The sequence below is a fragment of the Raphanus sativus genome, chromosome 6, assembly GCF_000801105.2.
Source record: "Raphanus sativus cultivar WK10039 chromosome 6, ASM80110v3, whole genome shotgun sequence".
NCBI classification, from domain to species: domain Eukaryota; kingdom Viridiplantae; phylum Streptophyta; class Magnoliopsida; order Brassicales; family Brassicaceae; genus Raphanus; species Raphanus sativus.
The window spans coordinates 33,191,364-33,216,557 of record NC_079516.1 but is presented as its reverse complement, the minus strand read 5'-3'; the positions used below and the strand labels follow the sequence as shown (position 1 = coordinate 33,216,557).

Sequence of the window (25,194 nt, the reverse complement as noted above, 5' to 3'; positions counted from 1 at the left end):
CTGCGAGCTTTGCTTCATCTGAACTGGCTTGTCCTGATGATGACTGATATATGGTGTTTTGTACACCTTGTATATATGTTTTTAAATTGGTTTTCAAGTCATTATCGAGTCTTTCTAGTTCTTTTCGATTCATTACATGTCTGGAGTTGCACTAGATGGGAGATGGACCAGTTGGAGCAAAAGAGACAGAAAACAGTGCAGTTTGGTGATTTTCATGCAGAACAGTCTGATGATTGTTCCCAATCGAGCGGAGCAACCTTGCAGACTGTTCCCGAACGAGAGGAGCAACCCGAGTGACTGTTCCAGCGGCAGAGATTTTAAGAAAATTACAAGACATCTCGGGATTTATCCTAATTATCCCCTTTTTCTCTCTGGGCCGCCAGCAACTTTGATACATCTTATTTTTCTATTTTCTACATTATTCTACGTTTCTTTTCAAAGAAGAAACCATTGGAGACTTGCTTTGTGATTTCATACCTTGTAAAGGGAGAAGGATCTCTCTCTCTCTTGTTTTAGAGAAGATCATCCTGAACCCTCCTTTTGTTTCTGTTATTTTTAGGCAGTATTATTCAGTATCGATGCTTGTGTTTTCTTGTGTCATGTCTGAGTAGTCGGCTAGCTTGTCTAGGGTTCTAGGGTGTTGATTTTGTGAGCTAAACATAGATAAGTGAATCTATTGATTGTCTTCATTCATAACTGTTCTTATTGCTTGCATTAAACTGGCCGCTTAATGTTAGATCATAGGTTTAACTTGTTCATTAACCGTGTAATAGGTTGCTAGATTTGTTTTGAATGAGCATTGCATCCCTAATCAGAAAAAAGTAGATATTAGGGTGTTTGTGAACCTATCGCACCTGATCTCTATTTCTTGTTGTCGCATCTTGATCCAAACGAGAGTTTAGGTATCAAGATCGATCAACATAGGGAGCAGTACCGCGACAGTGGGCTGTTCTACTTGAGTGATCCGAGTTCTAGACTTACGCTTAACTATGCTTGAATAATTGTTTGGCTCACAAGTATTAGCCTCCGATGAAGTAACCCTAGGCTGGCTTCTTTTTAAAAATTGAATTCTCATTTACATTATTTTACTTGCTTTGCATGTTACCCTCAAAACAAAACCCCATATTGTATCAGTTTAATTTTGATCCCATATAAATAAAGTGTAATAGTTGGTCTCTATGTATTCGATCCTAAAGTGCTACATCGACATACCATTCGATTGTGGTAGTGTGCACATTAGGTTAATTGGTGTGCGTATACATGTATATCAATGACGCAGAGCACGATTCTACTTTCAGAGCTGCTCCCTGTAGAATGTACAAAGTATCATTCCGTCTACGCTCCCCTCGCGTTATCACAACACAGCCTTTGATGATTTTTATTACTCCTCCAGAACCTCTGAACTCGCAGCCTTTTTCTTCAAGAGTACCCAGAGAAATAAGATTCCTTGCAATCCCTAACATATGCCTTACATCATGAAGCAAACATGTGGTACCATCTTGATTCCTGAACCTCACTTAACTGATTCCTTTTACTTCAGTATGACTGTTGTTAGCCATTGTGACCTTCCCTGAACGTGTCTCTTGTAGGTTGATAAACACCTCCTTCCTTGATGACCTATGAAACGAGCATCCAGTATCTAGTACCAATTCTTCTAGCTCGTTTTGATTCTGAGAAAGATTAACCTTGCAGGCTATGAGACCCACCAAATCTTGAGCATCATCTCTGGCTAGTTGCGACTCTGGTTGGTTCTGAGACTGAAACTTCCCTTTGTTGCACTCTAACCATTTGTAGCACTGTTTCTTGAAGTGTCCTTCCTTGCCACAAATCCAGCAAATCTTCTTTCCATCTGCAGATTTTTCGACCTCGATCTGCCATACTTCTTTCCTTTGTTTCCTGATCCATTTCGATTCTCTGACCTTCCCCGAACATAATGACCTTCTGAACTTTGACGAGAACTCGACGTATCCTTTATTTCTTTCTCTTTCGACTTTGCAGAACTCGCGACATCACCTACTTTGATCACATCTCTACTATACTTCAAGGTTTCCTTGAGTTGATTGTACCTTGATGGAAGAGCATTTAGAAGAAGCACAACTTGTACCTTCTCTAGTACTTCGATGCTCAGATGACTTAACTCCCCCCACAATCTTGAGAAAGTCGTCTATGTTATCATCGATTGGTCAATGATCTTACATCTTGAAACCATAGAGCTTGAGCTGAGCGTGTACTCTGTTTGGTAATGACTTAGGCATGTAAAGATCCTCCAGAAACGACCATGTCTCCGACGCTGTTGTACTTCGCTCGATCTTCCTGAGAACGTGATCTCCGACGTTCAAGAAGATCATTTTCATCGCCCTCTCACACTGCTCAAGTCTCGATTCTTGATCCGCTATCTTCTTCTTCTTCACATCGGGATCGTCTTCTTCCAATACTTCTTCCTTAGCCTCAGAGCTTAAGGCTTTTTCAACCAGAACATTCTTCAACCAGGACATGCTTAGGTAAGCGTACATCCTTCTTTTCCAGAGGGAGAAATCTCCATCTCAATCGAACCTCTCGATGTCGATCTTGGACCCAGCCATCGATCTTCTTCGGAACGCCTCCGTGAATCTTCAATCGCGATCTCTTTGAAGCTGAACTCGGGTTCTGATACCAATTTTTGTGATCTGATGCTTTGATTGACCTAGATCTATGCGACTGTGACTTGTATGAATCGAGAAAGAAACATATGAATTGTTACCCAGGTTTACCGCACCTCTTTAATGTGAAGAGGCCGCTATATCTCCTGGGGCTGATCTCTCTTTATCAGCAATCCACTATCTTGCTCCGACTTGAGCTTGGATTACAATCACCACCGATCTCTTCTCTCTCTCGCCTTATTCAACTTAAGCTCGAGCTAGGGTTAGACCGTAAGGACTTATATTACGTCGCTTTACAATATCTAACCCACGTGATACAACACGTGACTATAGCTAACCAAATCAGTTTAGCTAAATCAGAAGAGATCGGTAGGTGATACTCACATATATAAATACATGGACACATTTCTTCAATAACAAACTTGTAAAGGTCCAATATATAAGCTACTGTATTAAGAAAACTGAAAGAGTCCAAAATTAAAATAAAATTTCCTAGGTAGATAAATTAGGACTCTGTTTTAATATATTACTAGCTTTTGATCCGCGCACCTGCGCGGTTATATATTTTTTTATAGAATTTATAGTTTATATATATATATATATATATATATATATATATATTAATAATATATTCATATTACATAGTTGCATTGTTTTGAAAACTGTACCGAACCGGCCCGTCAAACGGTTAGACCGTGATCGCTCCTCAAACCGATTTTGAGTTATGTTTAAAACCGGATTTAAGTTAAATTGGCAAATTCGTGCGTCCGTTCTAATGTTTGTTTATTATTCAGATCATATTTTTGAATTGCATTGTGATATTTTGTTTTTGAATGTGTGTTGCATCAGTTAGATAGTAATAATTTTTATACAAAAATCTAACTATGTATTAATATAAAGTGTAAATATAATTTGTTTTAAAAGAGACTGTATCAACTTAAAATTGTATATATTTTTATACATAAGTTAGATATATTTTTTTTATTGGATGTGAGTTGCATCAATTAGATATATTTTTTTCGTGTGTTGCATCAAGTAGATAAGAAAAAAGTGAGCCCAAAAACAGAGCCAGTGCATTTCTTAAACCGTATGATTTATTTGATCAAAAAACCGTGTGATTTAAATCTATAATCAATATATGCATATGGACTAAGAGATATTATATATATGCATATGGACTAAGAGGTATGTAATATTATAAAATACATGTTCGATAGTGTCATCGTCGTCCAACTAATATTCAAACTATAAAGCTTTTTAATTTATTTTAAATTATATGATATAATCGATTTGTATTTTAAATTAATTATACTTGATTAAAGGGAAAGAAATTAAAAACGTTAGTTTAGGAGTAGATCACGTTTTATTACAACAAACCCTTAAGATTTGATTGATAGATCATATATATGGAAATATTTTAAAAAATTAGTTATAATAAATGTTCAATAACCATTAATCATTAAAATTAATCATTAATTATTTATTATTTATTTTAACTGCAGTGGCATGAGATGGTAAATATTGTGGAAAAGTTAGGGTTAAATAATATATGTACTTCAGTTTTAATAGTTTAGATAGTTTAGATATTCTTGTTTAAAACAATATATCTTATATATTAAAAGAGAAGTTATGACTTCTCAGTTATGTGTGATCTTTTAAAAAATTGACTATCTAATAGAGTTGGTCACATTACATTTTCATTCATTAATAATCTTGATATTAAATAAAACACATTATTAAATACACAAATCAAACTCACATATTTATTATTGCATTAATCTTCTCAAATGATTTCCTATATTTTCGAAATTGATATCTCCTTAAATACTATTATTTTCCATAATATCATAAATAATATCATCTAACTAATATATTGATAGCAGATTTGGATTAAATATATATCAATAATTTAATGTTGTAATAGTATATCTCCATATGTTAATTATTTACATATTTCTCGATGTTAATTTCTTATCTATTAAAAGAGAAATTATGATTTCTCATTTATGTGTGATTTTTTAAAAAATGGATTATCTACTAGAGTTGGTCACATTACATTTTCATTCATTAATAATCTTGATATTAAATAAAATACATTATTAAATACACAAATCAAACTCACATATTTATTGTTGCCTTGATCTTCTCAAATTGTTTCATATATTTTCGAAATTGATATCCCCTTAAATACTATTATTTTCATAATATCATAAATGATATCATCTAATTGATATACTTGATATAGCAGATTTGGATTGAATATATATCAATAATTTAGTATTGTAATAGTATACCTCCATACGTTAATTTTTTACATATTTCTCGATGTTAACTTTTTAATTTTTTTAAATAAAAAAAATCAACATTATATTACAAATATTAATCTGTATTACCTTTAACCAATGAAAACAAATTTACAACTATATAGTTTATTTTAAAAATTAATCAAATACTAAATATTTAATTATTTTCTCGATAATATAAATCTATGAAGCTAAAAGTTTAATTTTTTAAAAAATTCTAATTTTGGAAAATGTTACAATATCTTTGAAGATGACAAAAAAACAATATTTTACCAATATTTATATAAATATTATGATTTCAATAATAAAATAATAATCCAAAATATATATAGAAAAAGATACAAATACATGTGAAAGGTAGATACAATCTATTCAATGAAAAAAAATTATACCGTAAAATTATTATGTTTTAAAAATTGATAGATACATCTCATATATAATAATACATACCAATATAAAATTGAAAATAAAATGTTTATATACAATCAGAGATCTCCATGAAATTTGATATATAGATGACATTGTATCCGCAATTCGATCTTCAGAATTTGTACATCAAATCGTTTTATTTTTCTTTTCACATCAAACAATGATTGTATTTGCCATTTATCATTTGAATAAGATATTATAATTTAATTTATCAGAAAAGATATTATTGTTCATCTTATCAGCACATCTTTCTTATTATTTGGTTGAAATGTGGATCGTTGCAGACGGGATAGGTTTTATTATTCTTATTTGGTTGAAATGTTAAACATGGGTTCTTATTACTTGTTCAGTCTTCCGTATCTCTGAATATAACTATCTTCAAACCTTTTTAATTTTTATTTTCATAGTTTTCAATCATTCCTTTACTGCACACTATAATGCTAACATACAACTATTCAATCTGATGGCTAATGCATAGTGAAACCCAACAGCAGATTAATATATAATTTCTTTTAATTCACAGAGTCCAACAGATAATCATGAAATGTTATATCAATAGTTTAATAGATAATTGAAGTGTTAACAAATTAAAATTGATAAATGGAGGTTTATGTGATAGTTTATCTAGATATTTTTTGATAAAATATCAATTTTATTGGAAGAATTAAAAAATATGGTCATTTACACGATGGAGAAGAGGAGAATAGCTAAAGAAAAAGAGAATAGAAAAACTGACCATAAGCCAACACCAACCAAAACTGTAAGGTTTAACCATCACAGCAAATCAGCGCCGCAGGAGCCCTTCATACTTGTGAGTTGTGAGTGCCATGATAAGCAAGCGAGATGGTACAATTCATATAAAGCTAGATTAGTTTTCTCTATTGTGAATCATACAATCATATAAATAATATATGAGTAGTCTTTGAAAATTATTGAACTGTATAGTATAGATATACCATTAATTAAACAGAGTAACGTACCAACTTTCTTTTCTATTTGATTCAGCGAAATACCTTAGAAAAGAGCTGATAATCTTAGATTTTATTAGAACACTACTATTTTTTTATTTTTTTTTGGACGGCAAACGGCTTTAGAACACTACTATATGCATGGTTGACTTATCAATATTATCGTCCCAAAGAACCATATGGACCCAACCAACGTACCCATTAGAACCTTTTTTTTTTAGATATCTAACTTGAACTTTTTTGGGGATAAATACTACAACTTGCGGAATCTCTCAGCTCTCTTTTCCTCCATATAAGGAGCCTATCTTGGCATTCGTTTATATTTCGTAACTTAGCATCGATCCCTTTTCTTTCTCTTAAATTGTTATAGCTCACTTTTCCTTAAAAAAATACAAACATGGCCTCAAGTTCTATGAGCTCGTCTTGGACGTCTACACAAAATAAGATGTTCGAGAGGGCTTTAGCTTTTTATGACAAAGACACTCCAGACCGTTGGCAAAACGTGGCCAAAGCCGTCGGGAATAAATCGGCAGAGGAAGTCAAAAGTCACTACGACATTCTCGTTGAAGATCTCATGAACATAGAGCAAGACTTAGTCCCTTTGCCAAAATACAAGACCGTCGATGTTGGAAGTAAATCAAGAGGCATCAATGATTACGATCTGAGGTAAAATCTTTGTCTCGTTTTAGAACACATCTTTTCGAATCTATAGTCGTTTTTTTTTTGAGAATTTTACTGTGGCTAAGACTAAATCTATAGATTCTATTACATTCGTTTTGTGATTTATATTATGAATAAATATAACAAATTTTTAGTGAAAACATAAATTACTTTTTGTGGTGAAATTCAAACATTAACATAAGCAATAACGTTTGGTAATAACATTAACATCTTATCATTTTATATAATAAAATAATAGTTAGAATAATAAGAAACATCAAACATGCAACCACACGCACTATCCCTAATATTCACATGAAATCTAATCTTCCTGGTACATCATCACATGTACATTGTCTTCCAATGAATTAAAGCATATATATGTATGATAAGATAATGCATGTATCTAGTTTATAATATTAGAATATGAACAGATATAGATAGCCATCACGTAGTATTATATAAATATGTAAAAGTGATTCTAACCTTTTACTGATCGGTGATTCACATAACTGTTGTTACTTCCAAAAAAGTTTTTGTTAAACCGATCCTCTAGATATACAAGTATTCGATTTTTTCTAACATACTCTATTGATTTCCTGGACAGGTTAATGAAGAATATGAGGATCCAGTGAAGCCTGTTACACTGATGATCACCGATCAGTACTTATATTTTCATTGTGTCACTTCATTACTTATTTAATCTTATTTTCACATCAAATATTGTGGTTTTGTTTCTAGTTATTGGTTATTATATAGTTTTGTCAGTTTTTTTTCTGTTTGATTTTCGGTGGTTTTAGATATATAACGGGCTTACAACGAGAGGTGCTCTAGTTTTCCACGTAGCAAAACATGCTGTGTACTTTTGGCCAAAAACCTCTTTTTGAGAAAACTGAGAAACCTGTTGAGAACAAAAAAAAAAAACTATAATGATTCGATTCTCGTCTTCACCTATGAATATTACCTAGGCCTCATTAATATTCTTCACGCCTACTTTATATAAATAAAGGTGAATGTCAAGATCTTAAAACATAAACATTTTTCTCTTTTTTATCGTACAATGGCAATGGTCAAAGCCTCCAAAAATATTGTTTCTTTCTTAGAGAATTAAAACCCCGTAAAAATACGTTGCATATTTAAGTTAGGATTATTCGATTATGAAGAACAAAGAATCAGGCAACACCATTGAAATGGTTTTTGTTGATAAAGAAGTAAGTCAAGATCACACAATTTCATTTTTCTTCTTTGTAGTGTTTTTTACTAATATAGCAATATTTACTTATTCTCCTTTAACCGAACTCTTATCATTTATATATATTTATTAATAATATAGTATATCTTTTTAATGGATAATCAGAGGATAAGAATTCATGATTCCGTTGGTGAACAACTCATAAAAAATATGGTGACAAGTTACATGAGGGAAATGCAATTGTCGTCCAGTTGTTCAAAGTCTACGATGCAATTGGTGAATATCGTACAACCTCACATCCGTATAAAATTGGATTCTATCCAACAACTTATGTTGGAAAAGCTGATGAGTTTCCAAGTGAAGTTCTTGAAAAGTATTTTGCAGACTTTACCGATATTCTAGAAAGAAGTATTGATAGCAGCTGTTTGATTGGTGAGTCAGTTTATTACACAGTTAAATAGTCTTTCACTTATGTTAAACTTGTTCTTGATTTTTTTATGGTTGTGTTATGTAGCTGTTATTGACCAAATAGTTAATCTTGGGTCTGGAAAACAAAACGATAAAAGGAAAAGATAACATGAGGCTTTTGATAGAGTTACGTGACCAAAAGTAAGCTGAAGTTCTTTATCTTTATTGTTGATTTTTTTAGCTAAACATCTTTTTTTTTATCACAGAGCTAAACATCTATACTCTGTTTTTTAACTTAAGTTCTTATTATACAGTAATGTGAAAATGATGTGTATTCTGTGGGGTGGTTATGCTAAACAAGTATACGACTACAGTATGAGTAACATGTCTGTGAGGGACTAAACTCACCTTCTGATTTTTAGGTCAGGTTATAGTTTAAGAAAGGATTAGGGAAAGATAATCGTGGGCTGAATCCCGTAAGAACTTGTAGAATGAATGATGATTTGTATTAATGATTTTTGGTAAAAGAATGAATGATGATGATTTGTAGAATGAATGATGATTTTTAGTAGCTCCGGTTGCGGGCTGGCTCGTTCAAGCGCTAGCCGGAGGCTGTTGCCCAGATCGGTGGTCGCCACATCGAGGCTCCGTGGTTGCGAGACTAAAGCCTCCATCGTTCGGTGAGCCATCGCTCTGAATCGGGAGGTTAAGGTCAGACGGATTTGTTGTTTGATCGGTAGGGCAAAACTCACCTTCTGATTTTTAGGTCAGGTTATAGTTTAAGAAAGAATTAGGGAAAGATAATCGTGGGCTGAATCCCGTAAGAACTTGTAGAATGAATGATGATTTGTATTAATGATTTTTGGTAAAAGAACGTTTACAAGAGATGATCTTTGATGAATACAAAGATTATAAGAATGTTACAATAATAAGAATGTTTTCAGAGTATCGAGTGGAATATGAGTTGAATATATCCCCTTTCTTGACTTGATTTCTCTTTAAATAGCCTCAGGTTCCGCTTGATCGTCGCCAACTGGTTCCCGAGATCTTCTCCGTTTATTGGGGCATCTGCAACAGCTTCCCTTTGACCGGGTCCTGCGCTCCTTCTGTTACGATGTGAGCTTCCTCGTCACCGTGACCTCTTTGGTAAAAGTCTTTAGCTCACAGCCTCCGGCTCCAGCTTAACTCCTTTCACATATTGAATTCGTGATGGGCCTGTCGTGGCCTGTTATCATATTTTATTATCCGCTATTCAGCTATCGGGCCATATTCGGGCCCAACAGTTGCCCCCAGCTCTCTAGATTAGGTTTCGTTATTCTCGGGAGCTAGATCTAGCCGCCCAACCTAGATTTTCTTGTTGAGATCATGATTACTAGCTATCTTAACCATGTATATATTCCTATCTGATCGATCGGCTGTAAGTTCCCTTCGATTAAATCGACGGTTTAGATTAAGAGGAGTTTGAAATGTAGTTTCCGATTTTCGAGACATGATGGGATATAAAGCTGCGAGTATTAACTCCATGTCTCTCCACTTCCTCCACGCCTCCGACGGTTTCCAAGGTAACTTCTCCCTCTTCCTTTATTTTACTGCTCGTTCTTTCTTTTCTTTTTTTTTATATCTCTGTTTCGAATTCGATCTTCATCCCTAAGTTCTCTAAAGAATCCATTCTTGCTCATCTCAACCTGATTCTTCTCTTTTTACCTCTCTTCTTTTTCCCCTTACTTACAATGAGTAAAAAAGAAAGCTCCGGCGCAATTCAAATCTCCACTTCCGGTGCTCGTCTTATGAAGGTCAAACAAGAAGCCGGAGAGAAGATGAAGGACGCCGGGAAGAAGAAAGTCAAAGACACGATCGGGGCAAGAGTCAAGAGGATGAAGAAGAAAGGTGGCAAGAGTGCCTCCTCTGGTCCTCACTTTTCGTCGCTCTTAAAGAGCCAGGACGTCGCCAACCTTATCGTTCAAGCCCACGGCAAGAGTGACCTAGCTAGGGCTTGTAACGAGGACGAAACCCCTGAAACCGTTCCAGAGGGTTGGTTATGTGTTCATGAGAAGTACATCGCTAAGTGCCATCTTAGGTTCCCTCTCCCCACCCTCTTGTTAGACCTCTTAGATCACTATCAACTGGCCCTTCCCCAACTTTGTCCCTCGGTTATCCGAGTGATAAACGGATTCATCATTAGGGCTAAGGAGGAAGGAGTTCTTGTGGGGTTGACCGAGGTGATGAGTCTCTTTTCAATAAAGGAGAGTACTTCCAAGGATGGTGGAAGCGGTACATACTACCTCCCCAGTCGCCCAGGGCTAGGCGTCTTCAAGTTTATGGGCAGTGATGATGACTGGCGGAAGAAGTATTTTAATGTCAAGATTGACCCTTCGACGGTTCCTGTAGGCCGAGACCTCAGGACCTCTTGATCTGACATTTCTAGTTAGGATTTTAGGGACATTTCCATATTTATTTTGCTTATCATGATGTTCTAACTGCTTTTGATTCTTTTGCAGAGATTGAGGATCCTATCAAGTTGTCCGGTAAACTTACCAGAGCTCTCCATAGAAAGCTGCAGCACAGCCCCAATAACTGGGTAGCTTACACTACCACGAGAGTCGGATCGGCCAGGTTCCCTGATCGATACAATTCATATTTTCCTGATTCAGTAACGGTTGCTGGTTTAGAAGGTAACCTTCCATTATTGATTTATGGTTTTTACTGTTTGAATTTATCTTATGAGATTAACGATTCTCTTTATGATTCAGTCTCTGAAGGTGATTCAGTATTCAAAGTTTCGTCCGGAGCAAGTACTTCCGAGAAGACTCAGTCCCAGAAGATGCCTATTCAGCCCTCCTTCCGTTCCAGGGGTAGATCGACCAAGGCTGCCAGCTCCTCTAGAGGAAGCGATAAGAACCAAGGAGGATCCTTCCTTGACTCCGTGAAGGAAGCCCATGATGAGGGAGGCTCTGCTCCTGCTAAAGGTGTTGGTTCTTCGGAGCCCAGAGTTCAGGAAGTTTGTCTTCCCTCCGAGGTTCCGATGACGGAAGCTGATCCTCAAATGGCGAGGGATCCCTTAGAACTTGAGCCTCCGAGGAGCAAGAGGTCCCGGACAGAACAAGTTGATAGACCCTCGAGGTCATCCTCCTCCTCTTCTCGAGGGGGAACCGTTGGCTGGAACTTTGCTCATTCGAAGCCTGGGTCAGTCTTAGATGACTCATGGGGTTTGGCTACGTTAATGAGGCATATGAAGAAAACCGGATGTGCTCTTCCCTCGATCGCTAATCTCTCCAACAAAGAGGAGTACGTTGACATTGCCCATCACATGGGTCATGTATAAATTTTATTTCGTCCTTTTAGCTTAGTTCTTTTTGGATGATGTTCACTAAATCATTGTTTTTGTAGCTGGATGGGGCTATCAACAGGGCTCAATTCAAGTTCGAGGACGCTGTGCACAATGCCCCCAGTGCTGAGGAATTAGCTCAGGTCACTGATCTAGTTAAGGCTACCAAGGCTGAGCTCAATCAGGCTCGGGCTCTGATCTCGGAACTCCAAGCTGAGGTTAAGAGACTTGGCTCCAAATGTGATGCTCAGCAAGGGACGATCGAGAGCCAGTTGATTGACCTCCAGGTGAAGAATAGGAAGATTGGGGATTTGGATGCTGCTCGGAAGATAGCCGAGTACCAAGTCCAAGAGCTGATTGCTTCATCCCAGAGCAGCCAAAAGAACAAAGAAGCTGAGGTCAGGCTAGCTGTTCGGAGAGGAAAGAGGGAGGTAGCTGATGCTTACAACAAAGTTCTAGTTGCTGTCAAGGAGAAGTTCTCCAAGAAGAAGGATGAAGTCGATCTCCTGGTTCATGCTCAAGAGATTCAAGCCAACACTGAGCTCCTGAAAGACATGCTAGATGGCGAAATTAAGAGTGTTGAAGACGAGTATGCTCGCTTGGTGGCTATGATGCCAAAGGCTGTTGCGGCGTATGAGAAGGCTCAGGTCTCAGACTTCTCGATCGGCAAGCTCCCTCTTCCTCAACTCTCTGAGAGCTCAGATACTTTTGAGGTTAATAAGTTTAATCTCTCCTTTTCTGGAGAGTTCGGTTCTAATTTGGGATTGGTGGGTTCTTACTTAGCCCCAGTCGAAGCCGCCCTTGGAGATGGCGACAAGGAGATGGAGGAAGAGGTTCCTGAGGAGGATGATCCGGTTGACAAGGGAGCTGAGAAGAGCTCAGGTGACAAGGAGGTTTAAGAGCCGAGGCTCTTTCATGTGTTTCTAGGATTTCAGCCCAATGGGCTTTCGTTTTATGTCTAAGACTTATAGCCTAAGGAGGCTTTTAAACCTTTGTTTCTGTTAAGGTCTTTTGAACCTTTGTTGGCCTGAGGAGGCCTTTAAACCTTTTATCTATCAAGACTTGGCTTTCAGTTTCGTCTCAAGTTTTTCGATTTGACTTAGTCATTTTTTATGAACTCAAATTTGATTAAGAATTTTGTGCTTCGGTTACTAATCAAGAGGTTTAGTGAATCCTTCGAATTAGATCTCTGATTTCATGATAAGTCTCGGAGACCTGGATCGTCTTTAATTCCTTAAGAGGAATTCTTGGAATATCGAGATTAGCTCAAGGTTTTTAGGAACCTGAGCTCGTTTTGGGCTCTCTTTGGAGATTGGTTCATGGGAACTTTCATTCGTTTGTGGGATTTTAGGACCCTTTGAAATTTGCTTAGGCTTTTAAGACCTTTGTACTTTATTAGGGATTTCAAGACCTTAGGTTCAGATCCGTGAAGACCTGATTTTGTTTGAAGGATTTTAAGACTTTGATGGTTTCTAAGGATTTTAAGACCTTAGGTTGAGGTCGATGGAGACCTGACGTTGTTCGAAGGATTTTAGGACCTTGGTGGTTTCTAAGGATTTTAAGACCTTGGTGGTTTCTAAGGATTTTAAGACCTTAGGTTTAGGCTTATCAAGCTTGACTTTGTTTGAAGGATTTTAAGACCTTAGGTTCAGGTTCATGGGGACCTGAGCTGATCTGGAGGGTTTTAAGACACTAGGTCCGTGTTTGTTGGGACCTGTGTTGTTAAAGAATTGAGACATCGAGGATAATTGCTTTATTGATAATTGGATACATGGTATCCTAGTAATCGTACAATTGATGTATTATAATGATTATACACTTGCTGCTTGAGTTATGTGATTTTAATCAGACATATGCCCCCTTTGGTTGTGGTGAACAAAGTGTTGAAATGAGGTTGGGGCTGCACTCATGACGGAGTTGCCTACGTACCCAGTCAAGGGATCAAGCCTAACGTAGTTCATGAGTTTTAGGTACCTAATGATAATATCTCTTAAGATTTGTGGCGTTCCACGAGATGATTTCAGGTACCCCGGTTCGCACCTTTCGGAGCTTGTAAACGCCAGGTCGTACCACATGGATGATCTGATAGGGACCTTCCCAGTTGGTTCCTAATTTTCCAGCATCTGGTTCCTTGGTTCCTTCGATAACTTTCCTAAGTACTAGGTCACCTACAGCGAACTGTCGGAGCCTGACTTTGGAGTTGTACTGTCGTGCCATTGCTTGCTGATAGTTTTGAATGCGAATCAGGGCTCGGTCCCGTCTTTCCTCGATTAGATCGAGGCTGTCCATTAGGAGCTGATCATTAGCTGCGGAGTCGGACGTACAGAGTTCCCGGCGGAGGCTACCAGCAATGGTTTCGGCTGGGACGACAGCTTCCATCCCGTAGGCTAAGGAGAAAGGGGTTTCTTCTGTAGCCTTTCGTGGGGTGGTTCGACATGCCCAAAGTACTTCAGGTAACTTTTCTGACCAGAATTCTTTCTGGGTTCCGAGGCGTTTCTTGAGGTTTGCTAATACTGATTTATTAGTAGCCTCCGCCTGGATGTTTCCTTGAGGTCGTCGAGGTGTTGAGAAGGTCAGGCGAATATTCCATTTGTCACAAAATATTTTGAAGTCGTGGGATATGAACTGTCCTCCATTGTCGGTTACGATTTCATATGGGACGCCGTGTCTACACACGATTTCTTTCCACACGAATCGTTCGACCTCGACTCTGGTTACCTGTTGGAAAGCTTCAGCCTCTATCCATTTCGTGAAGTAGTCTGTTAGGACTAAGAGGAAGCATAGCTTCTTCTTTCCACTTCCTGACGCTACTAGTGGTCCAACGATGTCCATGGACCACCTCATAAATGGGTAAGGGGCGGATATGTTGGATAGCTTCTCCGCAGGTTGGTGTATAATCGGTGCATGCCTCTGGCACTTGTCGCATGAAGAGGAGTAGACCTCACAGTCTGCAATAATGGTAGGCCATAAATAGCCTTGTCTTTTTATTCTGATGGCTAGGGCTCTTCCTCCAGAGTGGTTCCCGCAGGAGCTGCCGTGCATTTCCTTCATGAGTCTCATAGCAACGAGGCCATGGACACATTTTAGGTAAGGTCCGGAAACGCTTCGTTTGTGGAGGACATACTCGATTATGCAGTATCTCGCGCTTAATGCTTTGAGCTTCCGAGCCTCCCATTTATTGGGTGGAGTCTTTCCTTCCAGGATGTATTGCGCGATTGGTATTCTCCAATCCTCTCTCCCTACAACTTTGTTGTGAAGAGACAAGGGAGGTTCCTGTTCGGGACCTGGTGTCGTGGTGCCTCCGGAGGTATTCGTAGGATTAGGCTCCAGGGAGTCTAAATTCTGAGGAATACCTCCAACTTCTTCATTATTCTCCGGGTTCTGAATGGTGCCCCCAGATGAATTTTTGAGAGCTGAACGGCTTCTGGTTTTAACTCTGCAGACGAGTGGGTCTGAGCTGATGCCCCCGGAGGTATTCGTGAGATTAGGCTCCACGGAGTTTGAATTTCGGGGAATACCTTCCGTGTTTTGGATTGTGCTCCCGGAGGTATGCTTTTTAGAGTTACGTATTTTGGCTTTTGGGAACCAGAATGTTGTAAGAACTTGGGTAGCTACCGTTTCAGGGCAGGTACCTTCGGGTTGCTCTTTTAGCTTGCTGTCTATCTCAGCTTTAGTAGCTATGTCGATGCTTGGTTTTTCGATTCTTTCCACGGGTATGATCCGTTTTACGAGGGGGTCCGATGTGGAGGCTAAAGCAGCCAACGCATCTGCTGAGGAGTTCTCTCCTCGTGGGATCCTTGTCCTTGTTAGCTCGAATTTGTCGAACTGCCTAGTGATGTTCTGGACGACTTCGAGATATGCTCCCATTCTTTCGTCCCTCGTCTCATATTCCCCGTGAAAATGGCTAGCTACTAGCTGTGAATCACTATAAGCGTTTAGCTCTCGAATTCTGAGGCTTAGGGCGAGTTTCAACCCTGCGATTAGTGCTTCATATTCAGCTTCGTTGTTTGAGGCGCTGAATCCGAGCCTATATGACTGCTCAATGGTTTCTCCTGCTGAAGAAGTCAGCCTTAGACTGACACCGGAGCCATGTTTTGATGAGGCTCCGTCGACATACAGGCTCCACTTTGGAGATTCCATTTCGGAGTCTAATTGCTCGGATGTTAGCTCAATGTCAAAGTCGGAAAGGACCTGAGCCTTCGCTGCTGCTCAAGGTCTATACTCAATGTCGTATTCACTGAGCTCTATGGCCCATTTAGCCAATCGCCCTGACTGGCTAGGGCTGTGCAATATCATTCGTAATGGTTGTGAGGTCATTACGACGATTGAGTGCGATTGGAAGTAAGGTCGTAACTTTCTGGCAGCTGTTACGACTGCTAGCGCTAATTTTTCCATTGCGGGATACCTTGTTTCGGCGTCTATCAAACTCTTGCTGGTGTAATAGACAGGTCTTTGTTCGTTTTGTTCTTCTCGTACTAGGACGCCGCTAACTGCAGCAGTCGATACGGCGAGGTACAGGTACAGTGGCTCTCCTACTACAGGTTTGGATAGGATCGGAGGTTCAGATAGGTAAGCTTTCAATTGTTTGAAGGCTTCCTCACATTTCTCGTCCCATAAGAACTTCTTATTATTTCTTAGAAGTTTGTAGAATGGGAGGCACTTATCGGTGGACTTGGATATGAACCGGTTTAATGCTGCGATTCGTCCGGTCAATCTCTTTACCTCTCTGGTTGTCTTAGGTGACGGCATTTCTAGGAAGGTTGTTATCTGCTGCGGGTTGGCTTCAATGCCTCTTTCGGTTACGAGATAGCCTAGGAACTCGCCTGAGGGTACCCCAAAGGTACATTTAGTGGGATTGAGCTTCATATCGTATTTATTGAGGATATCAAAGCATTCCCTTAAGTGGGAGATATGGTCTTCTCCAGCTGAGAATTTGACTAGCATATCGTCAATATAGACCTCCATGGTTTTTCCGAGTTGCCCAGCAAACATCTTATTTACTAGCCTCTGATAGGTAGCTCATGCGTTCTTTAATCCGAATGGCATAACCTTGTAACAATAGGTTCCTCGTTCGGTTATGAATGCAGTTTTCTCCTGATCCTCAGGATCCATCATGATTTGATTGTATCCTGAGAAGGCATCCATGAAGGATAGGAGTCGATGGCCAGCTGTTGCTTCAACCAGGCGGTCGATGTGAGGTAACGGAAAGCTGTCTTTAGGACAAGCCTTGTTTAGGTCGGTGAAGTCTACACAGATTCTCCATTTCCCGTTTTTCTTCTTTACAACTACCGGGTTAGCTAACTAGTCAGGGTAGTGTACTTCTCGAATGGACCCAGCTTTCGTAAGTCGGTCAACTTCGTCGTTAACAGCTTGAGCCTTTTCGAGGCCTAGCTTGCGACGCTTTTGTTTGATTGGTTTGAAAGTGGGGTCTACTTTTAGTTTATGGGTGGTGACGTTCGGATCTATGCCTTTCATGTCATTGGTGGACCATGCAAAGGTTTTGATGTTGCTTTTCAGGAAGTCAAGGAGCTCCCTTTTTGTCTCTAGAGGTAGCTCAGATCCGATGCTCACCTGTCTTTCAGGATTTGAGTCGTCAATGCAAACTTTTTCGGTGAGGTTCTTAGGGGGACCTCGAATATTCTGTTGCATTTCGCGACCCTCCTGGATCTGTAATTGCTATTGGGGAGATTTTTTGAGGATTTCGAATCCTCCCAAGTAGCAGATCCTGGATATCTTCTGGGTACCGTGTACGGTAGTTATCCCTTCAGGTGTTGGGAAATTCACACATTGATGATAAGTCGAGGCTACTGCCTTCATCTTGTGAATCCAGGGTCTTCCCAAGATCGCATGGAACGGGGAAGGTCTGTCGATGACTACTAAGTTGGTCATTTTCATTATTCCGCCAGCTATGATTGGGAGCTTGATAGTCCCCAATGAGGTAGCTGTTTCTCCGGAGAAGCCTACGAGATTAGCTTTTTGGCCAATAATTTCGTAGTCGTCTATTTCCATTTCTTTTAGGGTGTTGTAGAAGATAAGGTCAACAGAGCTTCCTGTGTCTATCATGAGTTTAGGGACCTCGTATCCTGCGATGTTCAAGGTGACAATCAACGCATCATCGTGAGGTCTGTAAAGGTTTGAGGTCTCGCTTTCCCAGAAAGAAATCTTAGTATTTGACTCGGGGTTAGGAGGCTTAGGTCCAGTGTTAGACACAGCCTTCCGTACGTGATTCTTAATGGAGTTGACGGAGTCTTGACATATATCTGATCCTCCAAGGGTACAGTCCACCCTCGAGTCGGGGCTCGATTGAGGGGACGGTTTGCTCAAGAGAGCTTCGACTTGTAAACTTTTTCCTTGGGGGAATTTTCCAAGAATCATCTCGACTCTTTTCTTGGGAGCTGGAGGTCTCCTTCTCGGGTGACCTCTCGCGCTTTGGAGAGGTGTCTCTGGGACCTCTTTTCTGATAAGGTGGTGGCTTTTTAAGGTCCACTCCCTTTATTTCTCCGGCTGTGAATTTCTGGGACCTTTTTTCTGTCGTTGGAGGTCCCAACATTCCTCAGTTGAGTGCCCTTCTCGATCATGATAAGAGCAATGTTTGTTTTAATCAAAGCCCTTTGACCAGGGAGTTTTGTTTGCTGCGGCGACAGGTTTCTCTTCCTTGTCTTCCTCGATTGCATAGGAATGTTCTCCCTGAGTTTGGTTGTTTCGGAGGTTCCCCCTTTTATGAGGTCCCTTTGCCTCAGAGGATTCACCTTTCGAGTGATTCTGAGGCTTCTTGTGGAGTTTATCTAGTGCAGCTGTCTCTTCCTCCAAAGTAATGTATCTGGTGGCTTTATGAAGAGCATCATCGATAGTTGGAGGAGTATTGAGTGTTAGCTCCGACCAGAACTTCGATCTATAGAACAAACCTCTCCGAAGAGCCTCGATGGCGACTAGGTCGTTGGGATTCGAGAGCTTAGTTCTTACTGCCCTGAATTTCTCGATGTAGACTCGTAGTGAGTCCCCCATTCCTTGTCTGACCTTCCAAAGGTCGGCCTCAGAGGTTTGCTTCAGGATATGGGTCGAGTATTGCTTCATGAAGGCGCTAGTTAACTGATCGAAAATATCTATCGAGGCTGGTTCGAGACCAGAGAACCACTCAAGGGCTGTTCCGACCAAGTTTTCGGCGAATGTCCTGTAGTAACCTGCTTCACATTCTTCCTGTGTAAAATGGGCTTTCACGATAGCCAATCGGAAAGCTCTCAAATAGGCCTTTGGGTCAGAGGTCCCATCATACTCGGGAATTCTGATTTTTCGGGTATCTCTTATGTAGGAGCTGGCAATTCTGTCAGTGAATGGAGTTCCACAGGTTTCTTCGATCAAGCTATCGATTTCGGGAGCTGAGCTCGTAGCTTTATGGACTTGAGCTCCCAATTTTTGGAGAGCTGCGTGAGTTCGTTCCATATACCTACGGATAGCTTCAGGTCCCTATAAGGGAAGGACACTTGGGTCGTTATTAGGTACCCGACGGGCAGGTTCCTGACGGAATCGTGTTGGCTCATCCTCCCATGCAGTTGGTGGGCTAAGTCGCTCACCAGCTCTTGGGTTATCGGAGTCTATCCTTTGATACCCGTCCCCATTCGGGGTTGAGCTTCTGGTTTGATAAACCGAAGCTGATGTTCTGCCCCCAGATGGAAAGGATACTCCTGCTCCGGACCTAAAATCAGGCGGCGGAGGAGGTAAGTGGGTGCTCCGGTCAGCGACCTGACTAGGTGTGGAACTGGTTGTCGCTACGTTACTTCCCATAGCACTGGTGATAGGTGGGTTAAACACGGGAGCTGTCCCAGTATGAGGTGTCTGGAAAGCAGATCCCCGTCCTTCCGGAGCAGTGCTATCAGGAGAAAAATCTAAACGTCCTCGGGGAATGAGGGATCGGTCAATCGATCTCGGAAGGTGACCCCCGGAGCTTGACGTTGCGGTGGTTGGGTTGTTGTGTTTAGAGATCTAGTTATCTCTTCGAATCTTTGCTGACGAGCAGCTAGTTGATGCATCGTACGCTCACTTTCCTGAGCTTTGTCCACTAATTGCATCATCATCTGACGAATCTCAGAGAGCTGAGCCTCCGTTTGATTCGGAGTGGCTTGCTGCTGACGATTCTCGGCGACTGGAAGCCCGGGGGCGGTTCCACTTGATGATCTCGGGTTAGTAGCTCCGGTTGCGGGCTGGCTCGTTCGAGCGCTAGCCGGAGGCTGTTGCCCAGATCGGTGGTCGCCACATCGAGGCTCCGTGGTTGCGAGACTAAAGCCTCCATCGTTCGGTGAGCCATCGCTCTGAATCGGGAGGTTAAGGTCAGACGGATTTGTTGTTTGATCGGTAGGGCAAAACTCACCTTCTGATTTTTAGGTCAGGTTATAGTTTAAGAAAGAATTAGGGAAAGATAATCGTGGGCTGAATCCCGTAAGAACTTGTAGAATGAATGATGATTTGTATTAATGATTTTTGGTAAAAGAACGTTTACAAGAGATGATCTTTGATGAATACAAAGATTATAAGAATGTTACAATAATAAGAATGTTTTCAGAGTATCGAGTGGAATATGAGTTGAATAGATCCCCTTTCTTGACTTGCTTTCTCTTTAAATAGCCTCAGGTTCCGCTTGATCGTCGCCAACTGGTTCCCGAGATCTTCTCCGTTTATTGGGGGATCTGCAACAGCTTCCCTTTGACCGGGTCTTGCGCTCTTTCTGTTACGATGTGAGCTTCCTCGTCACCGTGACCTTTTTGGTAAAAGTCTTTAGCTCACAGCCTCCGGCTCCAGCTTAACTCCTTTCACATATTGAATTCGTGATGGGCCTGTCGTGGCCTGTTATCATATTTTATTATCCGCTATTCAGCTATCGGGCCATATTCGGGCCCAACAATGTCCACAATGATTATTTGTGTTATCAGGTTCTGTTCTGTTAAAGAGTAGAAAGGTATGTTATCAGACGCGGTTTTAATTCCTAATTATTACTCGCATACCATATAATAAGATCACATTATTGTAGGTGCTTACTCCATATCTTGCGGTTTTAATTCCACCCATATTTCGCTCAACCCAACGATTGAATTGATTGAGGAGTTCAAAACTTGGTACGCCTCCAGTATATTATGTTATTTATTTGTAAATCTGATATTATGATAAGACCGCTACAACATACTAAATCGTTTTGATATGATGGCTTACTTTATTTGTGCAGTCTCCCTGATGATTCACTTGTTATTACAAACAAGGATAGTAGCCAATAGTCTGTTGGTAGTGCTCACTACAAGAAAAATCGCTTTTCTTAGCACGAAGAAACTGCTATCATATGTCTTTGATGGCGTATTATGAACCGCTATGTCTGCCCCAGCTATAATAGGTATACCACTTCCGATAGCAGTTTTGTACACGCTGTTATATATAGGAGATATAATAGCAGTATTTCTTGTTTGCTGTTATATGGTTAATATTATATAATAATAATTTAAATGAAATAAATTAAAAATTGTCAATAATATAAAAATATATTAAATTTTATTTATAATTTAAATTGGTTTACAAATAGAATCCGGTTTACAAAACTTAACCAGACTAAAATAAAATTAAGTAAAAACCAAAACACACTAAACCAAACCTATTAAACCAAAAACCTATCCTAACCCTAGGCCGCCGCTCTCTCCTCCTCCTCCCGCATGGTCGCCACCAGTTCCTCCACCACTAGCTCCGGAAAGCTTCTTCTGTGTCCTCCTCTGTCACACTTCTTCTACTAACTCTTCACTGTCGAGCTCCTTCAACTCCTCTAGCACACCATTCTTCCCTAAGCACCACTACCATACATCTTCTTCTTCTGCCTCATTTACATTCTTTTACCAGAAAAAACAAAGTTAAAATCATACTCCAAATCAAAATAAAAACAGAGAGAGAGAGAGAGACTCACGGTTCCTCTCCATGCGCCCGGTTACTCTTCGATGTGCATCATCTCCGGTGAGCTCCGGCGTTCGTCACCGACGAGTCTTCTTCACCAGCGAGTCTTCGTCACCTCCAGTATCATCTTCATATGTTATCTGTTGACCAAATCTAAAAAAAAAAAAACATGAGAGAAATTAGTAAACTTTCAATCTGGAGAGAGATGGGAGAGATAGAGAAATGAGAGTGAAGAGAAAGAAGAAGATGAAGAGAACAGGAACAGATTCATACAAAAGAAAAAAAAAAGAGAGAACGAAGAAGAAGATCTGTGGGTGTCGGCACAGAGAGAGAAGAAAATAAAATAAAATAAAATAAAAGAGTAAATATGCACCCTTAGATTTAGGTTAATCCAACAGCTCATAAAGGCTATCCTTGTATATGTTTCTGATTGGTCAGAAGTTTTGTTTCTCTTTTTAATTAATTTTCATATAAATTTGGTTTAGAATCTTAATGTAGTTTATATGTTTAGTATATTTAATAATTAAGTTTTATTTTGAGGTTTATATAAATCTAATTGTTAAAATTATAACTTTACCTTTCTTTCTTTTTTCTTTTGTCTTGTCTTTCATTATTTGATGATTTTTTTTGTTTGTAATTTTCAAGTTGTGTTTAATTCAAAAATTATATTTTGTACTTTATAATTTGAATTTTAAGTTTTAAATTTTAAAAATTGGGAATAAAATTATAAAAATATACTTGTAGTAAAATTTAAAATAGTATAAATTGTGAACAAATATAAAGTAATTGGAATTTTAAGATTAGTATTTATTATAGAGTGTTTTGAGTAAAAAAATGGTGTTTGGTCTTAGATTTGCATTGTTTTTGAAAATTTGAGTGTAGAGCTATTTAAAAAAAAATAGATTTAAGTAGAGAACTTTAGATTTGAAGCTTGGATGTAGAGTTTAGGGTTTGAAGTGTAATGTTAAGGTTTAGTTTAAGATTTGAAACCAAATTTTGAAAATAACTAAAAATTGAGTTTTAACTTAAGATTTGGAACTAAAGTATGAACAATATGGGTGTTGAATACAATATGAGTGTTTAATTATAATTTGGAATAAGGTTTGTGTCTAGAGTTTAGGGTTTAAATGTATGTTTAGGGTATAGAGTGTGACTAAAAATTTAAGGTTTGTGTTTTGGAAGTTATATATTAAGATTAAAATGAAGAATTTTGAGTTTATGTTTATGACTTCAAGTTATAATATGAAAAGATTAGAGTTTTTAAAGATTTTGTTTAGTATCTAGGATTTAAAACATGTTTAGAGTTTAGGGTTTCAAAGATTATAATTTGATTTTTCATAACAGTTATCAAAACAAAGCTATCATAATGTGCTATTGAATAAAAATAAAAAGTTATGTCTTGGCGCTTGTCTAATTTTCACCTAAGTATTGGCGGTATCCGTGTTTTTCTTTTCCCGCTTACTAATTTTCCGCAACAGCATTTATTAACTGCTATCAATAAAAATCAAAATAAAAAATTGATCTTTCATAGCACTTCTGAAAACACTGCTATCATGATATGCTATCAATACCCTTTTTTTTTGTAGTGGCTACATCTGTTTGTGCCAGATTTTTTGTTCTTAATGAGAGGCTAAACATAAGAGAGATCATTGATAGTATTCTGGTAACACTAAACCTATCATTGAATTTTTTTTTTAAATATATGATTATATTCCATTTGTTATCAATGATCACAACATATTGTCATGGGCGAATAGGTTGGGACTTTTGTCAGTCTGACCACTATTGAAACCATAGATACTGAATGTGGTTGGCAATATCTAAGTTGCAAATACCATAATACCACAACAAAAAAGTATTGCCTACAACCAATGTTGATGCTGATAATCGTCCCTTGTTCTTCTGCAATACATGTGATAAAGAACACATTGACATCATCATGAGGTATTGTATTTTAGCCTTACATAATTAAGTATATTAATGTATTTGCTACTTTTCAAAACAAGGGCTCTTCAGATCGTAATGTTTAATTAATGGGAAAGTCATCCAGTTTGTATGTGACTTTAAATTATCTTGTTCTCAGGTTCAAATTAATTGTCCATGTTAAAGACGATAGCGGTGAGGCAAACTTTCTTTTGTTTGATGGCAATGCTCAAGTCATTGTGCGTCGTTCTGCCACTAAACTCTATAATGAGGTACCCTTAGAAAATAAATATTGGCCAATAATGATCGACAAATACCTTTGTTTAACTTATCTCTATGTAATTGTAGAATCAAGATGAAGATTTGTTACCAGAAGCAGTTAGCGACCTTTTTGGAAAGAAAATCCTTTTTGAGATTTCAGTTGATGCTGATAACATCAAAGGAAAGAGCTCTCAGTATGTTGTTCGAATGGCTACTGATGACCGTGAAATGATTGAGGAATTTGCTGCTTTGCCTCCTAAACCGGTATTACACTGATCATAATTGCCTAAATTTGATTCTTACATTACCGTAATATTGATTGGATGAACTTTTCTCTTGCAGGTCCTAATGTTGCAGTCCTCAGATGATATTTCCTATGGTTCAGGTGGTTTTTCAGGAACTCCTTTGTCTAAAAGAAAAAGCCAAGATGATCAAGAGAGTAGCCTTGAGGATCAACACTCCATCAACAAGAAATTTGTTCAAAAGAAAGTCAAGTGAAAGTAATCTGTCGGGAGATAATGTTGCTGTACTATCTACTGTCATGGCTTTGTCTTGGTTCTATTTTCTTATTATCGTTTCTTCAATTTACTCTAAGTACGTTTGTTTTTGGTTTTTTAAGATTTAAACATTTATTTGTTCCTCATTTAATCAGATTGCATTATATCAAATTCACTATCCACGGTTTACTAATTGTTAGTAAGAGATTGTTAGTAAGAGATTAAACTATATTTTGAATATTCTGATATGAATCTATTAATATTTTTTTATATTTATTCTGTTATGAATTAATAAACGTATGATTTTATTTTTACTTGCATTCTTAAGTTCATAATCGAACCGTTTGAGAATCATAACATGCTTAGATTCATAATCGAACCGATTCCCCTTTCTTAGGCTATTATTTGCATTACAGCCTATCTTAGCCCATTTGATTATAGAACTAAAAAACAAATTGAAGCCCAAATACTTAAATTGCTATTAACGAAAATGTAGTGCAGTTAGTGGATTTTTAATGAGGTCCAGTAGTCATGTGAAAAGACACGACTCTTTGATCCTTTCAGCTTCTATATAAACTGTACATTGAACCAGAAACTTCTCAAATCTATCATCTCTCTTCTTCTCTAATTTAGTCTCTCAAAATATTACGAAAGTAAGTTTTCTTTCT

At 38.5% G+C, this 25,194-nt stretch overlaps 1 protein-coding gene and 1 long non-coding RNA gene across 2 annotated transcripts; one reads left to right on the top strand and one right to left on the bottom strand.

The window, feature by feature from the left end:
- The first annotated feature begins 6,613 nt into the window (after positions 1–6,613).
- LOC108835269 (protein RADIALIS-like 5) lies at positions 6,614–7,776 on the top strand. The gene is made up of 2 exons (XM_018608546.2): positions 6,614–7,005; positions 7,607–7,776. Exons 1-2 carry the CDS (start codon positions 6,737–6,739, stop codon positions 7,632–7,634), a joined length of 297 nt encoding a protein of 98 aa, XP_018464048.1. The 5' UTR covers positions 6,614–6,736; the 3' UTR covers positions 7,635–7,776.
- A 13,664-nt stretch (positions 7,777–21,440) lies between these two features.
- LOC108809182 (uncharacterized) lies at positions 21,441–22,384 on the bottom strand. Its single transcript, XR_001942787.2, has 2 exons — positions 21,859–22,384; positions 21,441–21,784 (listed from the first exon to the last, which is right to left on the bottom strand). It is a non-coding gene; the product is annotated as an uncharacterized LOC108809182 (long non-coding RNA).
- Between the last annotated feature and the right edge of the window lie 2,810 nt (positions 22,385–25,194).

Coding starts and splice junctions, on each gene's coding strand:
- LOC108835269 (XM_018608546.2), top strand. CDS start 6,737: ATGGCCTCAAGTTCTATGAGCTCGTCTTGGACGTCTACACAAAATAAG. Junction 7,006..7,606: donor ATCAATGATTACGATCTGAG/GTAAAATCTTTG, acceptor TTTCCTGGACAG/GTTAATGAAGAATATGAGGA.